Here is a 13,665-nt window from a genome sequence, read left to right as displayed (position 1 = left end):
TGCTTGTATTGCTGTTCTCTTTTTAAATTAGACCGCACTGTCCATTCAGTGAAGTTAAATGTATACCATGTAAATATGTGTTTAGTATTAACATGTCTATAAGTTTACTTATTTTATGGAAAAGGTGGTATGTTGGTATTTGGTTTCTTAGAAGCAAACCCGTTTATTGTTAGGCCTACACCAAAAATGTAAAACATTGTACAATTACAATGGTATTAAACATTTAACAAGGCCAAAAACACTAAAAAAGATGTGCATTTTGCAGCGAAAAATAAAATGCTAATTATTGAGTTCTTTAGCTTATACCCCAATTCGTCTTGTTGAGAGCTATCTTTCCACTGCAAGTCCCAACATTTAATGTTAATAGAAGTTTGACGGCTGAGCTGGTGTGTTTGGGTTAAAGAACGAGACTTTTCAAAGTTGCACTAACTTTTTCTTTTTTTTTTTGCTTGCTGGGGGTTGGCTGGGGAGCGCGCATGCGCATAGGGAAGGGCTTGGTTGCAATAAGGAGGCGGTTTGAACAGAGACCACAGAGCAGTGTGAGAAAGAAGTCTTACAGAATCACAACCAGGCATTACCCATCCACTTTCAAAACAACTGAATACAACTGTCAACGAACTCGAATCAGAAATAAAGACGTTTTTGTTCATGAAATCAGGACATGCGAACAACTGCATGCGCCTCTCCAACAGCAATTTACTGTATCCACGCTGCACAGTGAAACTTTCAACTCTGACATCGTCGGACGAGCTGACCAGAACAGGTAAACATCACCTTAAGTTTTGTATAGCAGTTAAAGCAGCCTATAAAGATAAACAAATCAACATTTGGTTTTGTTACGAAGAAAAATCTAGAGGAACATTATACAGTTTATGTCGGCTATATCAAGTTTGCAGCGCTTCTAAAAGCAACAACTGGGCACAGAATATTGGGAAAGTGGTACCGTTTTTAATGATGGGGTTTTGTATTAGAGGTTTTGTACTTTTCTAAAATTATATAGATCAATCACACATGTCCTTAAATTGTTGTTTAATTGAGTGAAATGCTGATAAATACTTTCTGGTAAAAATGAAGGTGAGGGAGAGAAGCGCAAAACAGGTGTGATCTCTCCAAGAAGCAGCGATACAGGAGCACAAACCTCATTTGGAGCAGAAGATTCTGAGAAGGCTTTGCGTGTTAAACTTGTGAATTATTTTATATTTAACACATACGTACCATTTTTAAATTTTACTTGTCCTAATTATGATGACATTTCTACAATTCTACACTGCTTAACTGGTTTTTACAAAAACGCTTTATAGCTCTGTTGGCGGTATTTATTTCTTATTTATATGAAGCGTAATAAAAGCTTTTCTCTTTATATAAACCAATTGCTATACTGTACCACATTATATGAATGCAGGAAGACTGCTTTCCAATCAAATGTCTTTATAAACTGTCACCTTTTAGTTAACTTTTTTTCCATAAAAAATTAGTGGATTAGTGGATGTGGCGTTTATGAAATTTCATGTTTTCTTATTTTAACACATTTCAAGTCGCTGCTATAAATATCTAATTCACATAACGCCTGAAGTGTATATTTTACTGTATTCTGATTATGGTAAATACTTTATGGAAACTGCTGTATAAATTGATAACAGTTCTTAAAGCTATAATGCCCCACAGACCTTACTTGCCGTTATAATTGTTAACAAATAAGCAATAACTTGGTCGACTTTATTAGAAAGCTATATTTATAAATCCCCTCAGCTTGTTTTTTTCGAGAGTGGAAGTTTAAGGTAAAACAAAAAATAAAAATAAACACTCTAAAAAGAGGTCAAAGTTTTGCCTTTTGCTACAACATTTGCTGGGAAATGTGTTTCCTATAAAAAATCAGTTTTCTTTTACATTGGTCACCAATAAACTGTACAAGCCCTATGTATGTTTGATGCGTGAGTATAATAAAACCATTTGAAATGGATATAAGCACAAAAAGGTTATTACGTGATCCATCAGAGTGTGGTTTTCTTAATACTTTCTATATTAATCTTAACAGCTTACTTCAAAATGTACATAAAATAAAGCGAGGTCTTGATGACAAATTTTCTTTAACAAATAGCTTTGGGGATCGTGTTGACGTTTGTCAGCATTAAGCTGTCTACTATGAAATTAATACAGTAGCCTAACGAACACATTTTCTTCCATATAAAATATGTTGAACTAGTAATAATCACCGCTGGCGAATTGATTTCGTTTCCCAACGTTTAAAAAGGCTGTCCAGGAGATGCATCTTACATCACCGTGAGTGAGTCTTTTATTTTTTTATAATTACAAGCTGCATACGTTACTCAGCATTTTGAAACAAGTGTTTTCCTAACCTTTGGCGATTACACGTAGCCTAATATAGCTAATTCAGAATGCAAATGCTGACACTGGTATCTTCAACTATGTTAACAATTAACTCTTTATCGGTCACTTGATCTCGAATAAACCCTTTAGAATAATTTCGATAAAGCAGATCATTTAGCGTATTACCACCAACGGTGTTTATGCATCTGAATACACCTGGTTTCCTTTACTTATTGAATACTCTTTTTTTTTTTTTTTTTTTTTTTTTTTTTACCGTTACCGTTATGAATTAACATTTATTGAAAATTAGAACACATTTTAGTGCACACCAGAAACACAAATATAAAACCGATAAGCCTATAAGGCATCTCGTACCTGGAAATAGAAATAGTAAAAATGAAACAAATTATATTTTTTTTTTAAAAAAAGCAATAATGAAAAATATATATTTGGAATCGAAAAAAAAGATTGTACAGTAACCTATACAAAAAGACACTGGAGCTATTTTAAACAATGCAAACTTCATATAACAATTATGTGCCAAATATTACGTGAACTATATTTAACACCATTTCATTGCATTAGGGTATTGCATATTTCAAATTATAAAATACATAATACAACATTTCTACAATAAACAACCTTGATATGTTTGCTTCATATTTTGGCAATTAACGTCTGGCATATGAAATATGAAATTGTGTCTGACTATAGATGTTGTATTCAGACATCCGTTGCGAACCTGTATGACCCAGTGCCTTAATATATATGTGTGTGTAAACACAGACTCATTCATGTAAATAATAAGACACCATAGTAAAATCAATACAGAAGCGTTTTTTAATGTTTGTGTTCTGTTTTGTAGGCTGCATTTATCTTGGCATGCATGCAATTCTGTGTCAGTACACAAGTGGTCTGTTCTCAATTACTCAGCAACCAAGATTTGTGTTTAAAAGGTGCCTTATTTTATTGCGGATCAAGCTCAGATAGAGTGTTCTGCATCAGTACACTGATAAGAATATGTTTACGTTTGCGGGCCATGTGAAAAAGTCCAATCAAAAGGGCCATCATAACATCTACTATATTTGGGTCTTAAAGTGAAAGAAAAAAGTCACTTTGCTAATATCCGACTCGTGCATGCAAATGAAACATTGTATGGTGTTTTTATTTCAAATTAAACGTGTTATTATTGATAAACAAGTACAACTCTATGAATAGTAATGATAGGAGTTAGCGGGATTTGTTTTTCGGTTATTCTGAAGAAATCAGACAAAAAACAAATTATAATTAAAAAAAAAAAAAAAAAAAAAAAGAAATAGCTTAATTTATTCAAAGGCAGATGGATATGCACTATCATTCTTAATGATTCAACGATTATAAGAACCTGTACTCTGTATATCCTGTGTGTTTGTTAAGAAGCTTGTATCTGTTGGATAAAAGATCCAAACAGAAGTCATGCCAGAGAACGAGCTAGAAGATCAAGGGCGGATAAAGCTGTAGAAATGTACCGTGACCAAATCTTTCATCACCTGTACTTCGAACAAATTTGTGGGTAGCAAAAAGCTGCCCCGAGCCTTATTCACCTTGGCGTTTAGAGAACAAAATGTGGGCACGGGTGTGACTTTTCTTACCAGCACCAATGCGAAATCTCACCAATTAGCAAACAACATCTTTGCAAGATGTCACAGCGTTTAGTTCGGGTCACCTGCGAAGGAATTCTATAATATGTCAGTAACCTTGATTTACCATTTAGTTGCAAAGTGTGTTCAGTTTGGTGTGAAAGGCCGAGACAACGCTTTTCGTTTAGAATTGGTAACTAGTAACGCCTGAATATCCAATGTACTTGTTATTTAAAATGAAATAACATTCGGGTTAAAAAAAAAAAAAAAAAAAAAAAAAAAAAAAAAAACACGATTTTGGCCAAAAAACTCATCATCCCCGTTTTGAAAGGAGTCACTTGAAATGTGTTTTTTTTTTTCTTCTTTAAATTACACAAACTTAAAATTGTATTTTTTTTTAAATCAACAAATTGTTACACTGACAAACTTTACAATAAAGTAATATGTTATGTTACATTCTTTCTTAAGCAAATGTGATTCACGTTCTTTCGACTGCAGACGTGTTTAGGGATGTCAATAGGTTGTTATACTGAAAGGAAACACACAGTCTAAACCCATGCACAGGCACTGTTATCTGTATGCATGCATGGATGTTATATCACACTTCAAAGGGTTAAAGATACCAGACTGCTTTGAGCCGCTGCTGATCTTTTAATGACCTAGTAAGTAAAAGTCAATTACTTCTGCGTCATGATCAGATGAGTCTTTTTGCTTTTTGGGGACCACTAAATTTTCGGAATTGTAAAGATTCACAATCACACCTAGTATAAAATATATTACATATGAGAGATTAGCGGACTATATATATACTATATATTATATATATATTAGCTTCGAATTAAAAAAAAAAAGTTTACATTTATTGAAGCGTCAGCACAAAAAAAGTTAAATAAATCAGAAACGACGTTTAATTCTGTAAACAAATAATGCGTTTATTTATAAGTGAAATATAAATCTTCCGAGTATAAGGACTCATCTGCCAGACTCCACGAAACCTGACCCGTTTTAAAATCACTGCAGAGTGCGTGTAAAAACTAAAAGACAAAGTTCCCGACAACTCTGTTAAGGCTACATGGAGCTCCATAAAGACAAACACAGTAAATTCCTTTTTAAACATTCTTTCTATGCCGTGGTTAGGCAGGCCTATTTCTGTTCAACAGTAACCTATAAGATATATGTGAGACACAACGTAACGATTACAGATTTTGGCAGTAAACAATGGTCATAATTATAACACCTGTGCTTTGGAAGTTTATTTCTTAAGCATTATGACATTTCAATACATGTTACGTGAAAGAAGAAATGTTTTTGTTTTTGTTTTTGTTGTTTTTGTTGTTGTTGTTGTTGTCTTTGCCAATACACAGATTTATTTGATATCATATTCGCCGTTGAGAATGTTTAGCGTTGATTTGAAACAGCGCTTTAACCCACGCAGCTATGGTTGTGCCAAGAAACAAAGAAACGTGTTGTACGGTATATTCCCCTTTATCAAAATTCTGAAAAGGTCTTCATCACCTCAATGGGTTCTATTATATGTACCTGTTCACAGCCCGAAGGGCAAATTACTCTGCAAATGTGAAAACACCTATTACACAATCAGGAATTAAATAGGGAATTCGGGTCCTTGCGCCTGAAGCGTTGTGAGTAATATAATCTGACGAATAGAAAAACAAAAACGTCGTCAAAAACAAAACTTTCTTCTGTCTGAGGAAAGCTTTAACACATCATTATCAACAACAGTTTATTCAGAAGATCAATAGCTCTCTCAGAACTGTAGTTATGTATGCCTGGGGTGTAAAAGAAAAAAATATTTACATTTGTATAAAGTCGCTAATAAGCCTTTAATTAAAGGTTGTCTAACCTTAAAAATGATGATATTAAGTTAAAAAAACCATGGCAATAGCAATATCATGTTACTGAAAAAAAGACATTAATAAATAATAAAATAATAAATGAAAATATAGTAAAGAATCAGCTGAGTAATCAGTGGCATATTATTATTATTATTATTATTATTATTATTATTATTATTAATTAATTATTTTATTTTTTTATTATTTTTTTTTATTCACAGAGGTAATCTACAACCTACCAGACTCACCTTTAAGTGTGTCATCACTGGTTCCCACCATGGGAAGTAAGACTCTTGCTACACCTGTTCCCATTCATCCATCTTTACAACTGGCCAACTACTCTCTTTTGCAAGCTTCCAGTGGGTTTCGACTGCCATCCGACCAGCTACCAGACATCTATGGCTTTAGTGCCCTTCAAGCTGTCCATCTACACCACTGGACCTTGGGATACCCTCCAATGGGGCTACCTCGCTCTTCCTTTTCCAAAATCCCGACTCTGGTGGATGGCAGGTTCCAGTTACCTGCCATTCCAATCTTCCCCCACATCATCCAGCCAAAACAAGATGCCACAAACCTGCCTGCCAAAACCAAGCCCAGGTTTGATTTTGCCAACCTGGCGGTAGCTGCCACCCAAGAGGACCATTCCACTTCTAAGGCAGAAGATCTGAGCTCCCCTCCGGCCATCAGCTCCTTTCTTGACATCACAAAGCTGTCACCAGAAAGGAAACCTAGCAGAGGGAGGTTGCCTTCAAAAACCAAAAAGGAGTTTGTGTGCAAGTTCTGTGGGAGGCATTTCACCAAATCGTATAATCTTCTAATTCATGAAAGAACGCATACCGACGAGAGACCGTACATATGTGACATTTGCCATAAAGCTTTCAGGAGGCAGGATCATCTCAGAGATCACAGGTAACCTTTTAAATGATTGTATTGGATATTATAGAGCATAGACAACTTTATGGGCCAAATGGGTCAGTCAACGATTGTTTCACGTGGTGGTCCAAATAGAAACCCATTAGAGAAATAGCATTTTTTCTAGAAAATGTGATTTAAAATTAACAGCAGTAAAATATAGGTTGTTTAAATAGACTTCAAACAAAGTTATTTTTAGTTTTATTATACTGGTTCCCTTTCTTATTTTCATTATTGCCATCCATATATATTTTACATCAACCTACTTTTTATTTCTTTGTCACTTTTTGCAGGTATATCCATTCCAAAGAAAAGCCCTTCAAGTGTCAAGAATGTGGGAAAGGATTTTGCCAATCCAGAACATTGGCTGTCCACAAAACACTGCACATGCAGGTCAAGGAGCTCAAACCTTCAAAGATAAAATGCTAGAAGGACTTCTGCGAAGCAATAAAATATAAAAGTGATAAGGGTGCACTGGAAAAGAAAATGCTGAAAGTGAAATGTGTGTGTGTGCAAGAGCACAACAAAAATGTGGTGGTGACAAAGGAGGGTGTGGTGCGATCAGCTGAAATCACTGTAAAAGACAACAGTCTTCATTCTGAGGAGCAGCTGCACCGCCTGGACATGGATACCTAAAACAACCTGGAAAGTTGCTTTCTAAAAACGAAAAAGCCATAATTTATGACTAGACTCATGTAATTGTAAATCTTGGACTAAGACTACACTTAAAACGTTTGATGAAAGGAATGCTTTTGCCTCAGATAAAGTTTATTTAGGACATACAAACTTCATTTAATGGACACAGGAACTTTATGAACCTTATCAGTCTTGTGTAATGGGCTGCAACTGTAAGCAACCAGCAGAATAAATCTCTGGAATGTGATCTCACTCCTCCAGAAGCTTCATGGGCTACAGGCTTTTACCAAACTCTGTAGCTCTTAGGCAGAGAAAGCCATGGGCGACCAAAAAAAAAAAGAAAATGCTATGCTATGCTGTGCTGTTCTGTGCTGTGCTGTGCTATGCTGTGCTATGCTATGCTATGCTATCCTGTGCTGTGCTATGCTGTGCTGTGCTATGCTCAGTGCAGTGTTTCATATTAAACTGTCAGAATCAAGGACACCTATCATTTTATAGGGTACGTTCCAGCGTGTTGTTTTTGTACAGATTATTTGTTAAAACTATTATTTGGCACTTTACGCTGGTTATTGATTATTTACATATATCACTGGATTTCCTAAACTTATTTTTAAATAAATAGTCATTTTATAAACAAAAGCATCTCAATGGTCTGTAATATTGAAAAGGTAAGGTGGGTGATACCTCTGCCACTCGTATGTCAAAACAAGCACGGGTAGGAGTAAAAGGAGGCTCACCAATATAAGTTCAGTATTGAATAATGGGAAGCTGGTAAACCTCATAGCCACAAGTAGCCCCAAATACCTGCCTAGTCATATATTTATAAATCTTATAGAGGTGATGAAAAATAAAATGAATGACATGGCAGGAATATATAGTAAAAAGAGTCAAAGAACAAACAACCGCAATGCAGACTATTTAAACACTGCAGGACAGAAAAATATAAATACATTGATAGCGTACTTTCCAGGAACTCAAAAGCAAGCCCTGTTTTACTTTTAATAACCGAATCTAACGCTGTTAACATTTTTGTATGAATTAATTTTTTTCAAGCTGATTAGAGAGACTTTGATTTTAGCCAGATGCTTAACATCTGACATGTTTATTCCAAAGAATAAAAGCATGGATAGAGACACATAAATGAGACATTTACACATGACACTGGGCTACCCTTTGATGTGTGTAATGCCTTACGAGTTACACAGACATCACACACTGACAATAGCAGGGGAAGCCAAGAAAACGCAGACAGCACTGTGAAAGCTAAATGTGCTGATACTGCTCACCTTATGCTAGGACAGCGATGTGTTTTTTCAATGTCTCTTTGAAGTTTAAATAAAAAATGAAAAAACAATCACAAAAAAACTGGTGCTTCCAACATATAGTGGGGCACATGAATAGATGCAGAACTACTGTGGGAAGAGGATTTGATGCTTGTTATACTCCACGCAAACACCCTTGCTTGCTAAATATCTTGGTATTTCCCCTTTATATATATATATATATATATATATATATATATATATATATATATATATATATATATACATATACACACACACACACACACACACACACACACGCACACAAATATGTTAGTTGTTTTATAAATGCAGTGTTATATCCAAAATAATAATAATTAATAATAAAAAATGATTTGTTGGGACATTTGTTGTTCATTTTCTCTATAAAAAGTGTTTGATGGTGGCTACCAAGACTGGCACCAATTGCTTGCCTTAGCAGTTGCCACTGCAGAAATACAATTTTGCGTATTCAAATGGTTTGCATTAATTTGATCTATTCAAGATATTACCAATGAAACAGTTGGAGTAGCTATAGAAACATATGCCCCACCACACTAGTATTAAATATTTCCCAATACTTGTGTATATTTCTATTGATTTTAATTTAACACTTGCCTCAAGTTATCTACTGTTTAAACTTGACTGCTACACGAACCTCATCTTTCATAAAAGCAAAATCACATACTGTAACTGCAACCTCCTCAAAGTGCAGAGTATTATTCTGAACTTGTACAGGAGTACGTTTGATCCAAGATGCTCTTCTACTACCTCTGCTATCTTGTAATCACTGTCATTACACTTCTCTTCCCTGGGTTGCCCTGACTACAACCTGCAACCCCTCCCTCCAGCACACACAAATCATCCTTCTCATTTGCCTCCATTTCTCTTCCTGTTCCCTTCCCCCTGCCTCCCTCTCTTCTCTTCCCTGTTATCTAGCCATTGTAAATTGAATGATGCCTTTTAGCTATACGGTTATAATGGCCCTTGCTGATATATGCATAAAAAAAAAAATACATGAATAAAGGCAATGAATGGAAAAAATGGAAAGTAACTGAACCACACGGCCGTTGCGTCTTACGTCAGGCCTAAAGATTTTAGTTTGTTAGTTACTAAATTATTAAAAGCAAAAATGTACCAAAGTTTGAAAGTGGCAGGCTAGCGGAAGTAACCATATTCCATTGCAGTATGGCCATACCCTGTTGCCTGGCATATTGTTTTAAATACATTTTAAATATTGGTAATGATATATGTTTTGAAGTAAGTGCGCAGTTTCTTAAAGAAATACAACAATTGTAATGATTTAAAACTTGCAAAAACAATTTTTGCAGGAAGGAACAGTTAAATTAATGTTCTGCAGTTTCTTTATAGTTAGCATTTATATGATTGTGTTCCTCTCTGAACAATTCTCAGTAGCAGCACAGCTGGGGTTAAGAGATGTGTTTTTAAGCCACAACCACTGCCACCTATAATGTGTTCAGGGGATAATTTATTTCATGGTTTATGTCATAGTTTGATTTGCGACAACTTCAAGCATATTTAGTTTTAAAGCTTTTGTGGGTTTTTTTTTTTGTTTTGTTTACATAGAACTAAATGTTTCAGTAACTGCTTTACTATATCACCCTTGTATAATCAGTAATGATTATATCAAATGACTCAACTAAATAATAATAATAATAATAATAATAATAATAATAATAATAATAATAATAATAATAATAATAATAATAATATTATTTTTAGTAGTCGTAGTAGTAGCATTAATAGTATTATTATTGTTATTATTAATAACAGACTTCATTAAACAGAACTCCACTATAAGGTAGTGTCATGTATCTGGCTTGAAATGAGAAGTCACCTGATATGTTTGTCTCTTCTTGAGTTTCAAGGCTTCAGGATGAACACACAGCAGTAGGTTAAGTGAAAGCTCCCTGGTCGACACACTTCTTGACAAAGCAGACCGCAATTATACTTACTGCCAACAGAGGTCACTGATGGTGCCACATATAAGATTTCCCTCAAAAAGCATAGTAAGTTGGCCATTTTAATAGCTTTTTGGTTTAGGGGTCATCAGGGTTTTTTTTTGTTTGTTTTTTTGTTCTCTCTTGTGTTCAGTGGCTTTCCAATTATATATATTGTTAAGGTTGCTAACATAATCCCCATATGTTTTATTTATTTGTTTTGTTCATTTTTTAAAATTCATTTAAATAAATGGCCTGTTTTCTTTCAGGTAGGTAAGCCAACAGTAATAATGTCTGACTGCTGAGTTACTGGTTTCCAAGAAAACAGTTATCAAGAGTGACAAGAAGGTAGTGGCCAAGCAGAAGCCTTAATTGACTTTAAGTAAATAAATACCACCATTGTCTAACAGAACTACTGTAAACACTAAAAAGTATTCCATGCAGTTTAGTTGTTTTATTTTCATTATATATATATATATATATATATATATATATATATATATATATATATATATATATATATATATACATACATACACACACACATACACACACGCACACACATACACACACACACACGAATGTTTCGGATTTCAAGAATTTTTCAAGGTATGTTTCTGTATCATTTACAAACTGCCAAAAGATACATTATTTTAAGTGACAAGGTCAGGGTGACAGAGTATAAAGACAGCATTTTTCTTTTCTTTTTTCCCCAGTTCATTTAATTGTTCTTCATCCAGGTCGGCATGTCTACTTACTACTTTGTGATTTTTTGCAGGTAATTGGTCACTCAGTTTCATAGTTACAGCTGTACATCTCTAACTGTAAATGCAAGATGGCTACTGTCCGATACTTTAAAATTCTGTGAGGCAGCGCAATGATTTAAGATATGTGACAAGGCTACAACTGTCCCTATCCATCCAATATACAGACAGCTGGAACCTTGCTCGACCAATCAAATTGCTTGTTTCACGTTGCATTGCCAGCCCTGGATATATATATATATATATATATATATATATATATATATATATATATATATATATATATATATATATATTCAGTGCCTTGCAAAAGTATTCAGACCCCTGACCAATTCTCTCATATTACCGAATTACAAATGGTACATTGAAATTTTGTTCTGTTTGATATTTTATTTTTAAACACTGAAACTCAGAATCAATTATTGTAAGGTGACATTGGTTTTATGTTGGGAAATATTTTTAAGAAAAATTAAAAACTGAAATATCTTGCTTGCATAAGTATTCAACCCCTGTGCTGTGGAAGCTCCCAGTTTGCACCGATGAAAGAAATTGCCCTAACGAGGACACAATTACCTTACCATTGGCCTCCACCTGTGAACCATTAAAGTTGCTGTCACATTTTCTGGATAAAAACCCCACTGTTGAAGGATCATTGGTAAGGCTGTGAATCTGAAGGAAAATTAAGACCAAAGAGCATTCTACAGAAGTTAGAGATAAAGTAATACAAATGCATAGATTAGGGAAAGGGTACAAAATAATATCCAAGTGTTTGGATATCCCAGTGAGCACAGTGGGATCAATAATCGGGAAGTGGAAGCTGCATCACACCACCCAGGCACTGCCAAGAAAAGGCCGCCCCTCAAAATTCAGCACTCAAACAAGAAGGAGACTTGTGAGAGAAGCCACAAGACTTGTGAAGGAGCTACAGAGTTCAGTGGCTGGGAGTGGAGTAATGGTGCACCAGTCAACCATATCAAGAGCTCTGCATAACACTGGCCTATATGGGAGGGTGGCAAGAAAGAAGCCATTACTCAAAAAGTACCATCTGAAAGCACGTCTGGAGTTTGCCAGAAAGTATGAGAGTGACCCAGCTGCGATGTGGGAAAAGGTTTTGTGGTCAGATGAGACCAAGATAGAGATTTTTGGCCAAAACTCAAAGCGCTATGTGTAGCGCAAACCTAACACTGCCCATGCCTCAAGACACACCATCCCTACAGTGAAGTATGGCGGTAGCAGAATCATGCTGTGGGGATGCTTCTCATCAGCAGGGACTGGGCATCTTGTTACAATTGAAGGAAGAATGGATGGAGCAAAATACAAGAAAATACTGCAAGAGAATCTGCTTCATTCCACTAAGAAACTGAAGCTTGGGAGGAGATTCACCTTTCAGTAGGACAATGATCCCAAGCTCAAGGCAAAGCAATATTGGAGTGGCTCAGGAACAAAAAGGTGAATGTCCTACAGTGGCCCAGTCAAAGTCCTGATCTCAATCCCATTGAGAATCTGTGGCACTATTTGAAAATTGTGGTCCACAACTTAACCCAAAAGACTTAAAGCTGTTATTGCAGCGAAAGGTGGCTCTACCAAATATTAATGTGTGGGGGTTGAATACTTATGCAAGCAAGATATTTCAGTTTTTTTATTTTTCTTAAAAATATTTACCAACATAAAACCAATGTCACCTTACAATAATTGATTTTGAGTTTAAGTGTTTTAAAATAAAATATCGAACAGAACAAAATTTCAATGTACCATTTGTAATTCAGTAATATGAGAGAATTGGTCAGGGGTCTGAATACTTTTGCAAGGCACTGTATATATATATATATATATATATATATATATATATATATATATATATATATATATATATATATATATAAAAATTTAGATGTTTTATTTAATATCATGTAATCAAATAAACTACAAAATGATTTTGCAAAAGTCTACCAGAAGCCATAATAGTAGTACAGTATTTCACGTTAGAATCCGAATCAGAATGTCACATTTTTGTCAGGTTCTTGTTAAGTGCATGGAAAATTAGAAAGCGGTACATAATCCAATATGGTAATGTAACATTATTCAGCAGCTTTCATCTGACTTTATGAAGCAAAATGTGTTAATTCTATAGTGTGATGCAAAACTTTGGCCATAGCTGTAGACCCAGTCATACTGACATGGTAATCGAATAAAACATAAATAACACAAAATAAAATTCATTTGATGACTTACTGAGGTGTCAAAATTAACGTTTCACTTCAGCCAATCTTATTCTGATAATGTTCCAAATA

At 34.8% G+C, this 13,665-nt stretch overlaps 1 protein-coding gene across 1 annotated transcript; it reads left to right on the top strand.

Annotated features, from left to right (window-relative positions):
• Positions 1 to 520: 520 nt before the first annotated feature.
• Positions 521 to 7,167, top strand: LOC121315599 (protein odd-skipped-related 1-like). The gene is made up of 3 exons (XM_041249827.1): positions 521 to 763; positions 6,022 to 6,709; positions 7,006 to 7,167. Exons 1-3 carry the CDS (start codon positions 649 to 651, stop codon positions 7,139 to 7,141), a joined length of 939 nt encoding a protein of 312 aa, XP_041105761.1. The 5' UTR covers positions 521 to 648; the 3' UTR covers positions 7,142 to 7,167.
• The last annotated feature ends 6,498 nt before the right edge of the window (positions 7,168 to 13,665 follow it).

This window comes from Polyodon spathula, chromosome 5 (assembly GCF_017654505.1).
Source record: "Polyodon spathula isolate WHYD16114869_AA chromosome 5, ASM1765450v1, whole genome shotgun sequence".
Lineage (NCBI taxonomy): Eukaryota > Metazoa > Chordata > Actinopteri > Acipenseriformes > Polyodontidae > Polyodon > Polyodon spathula.
This window is presented reverse-complemented; position numbering and strand designations above follow the sequence as displayed.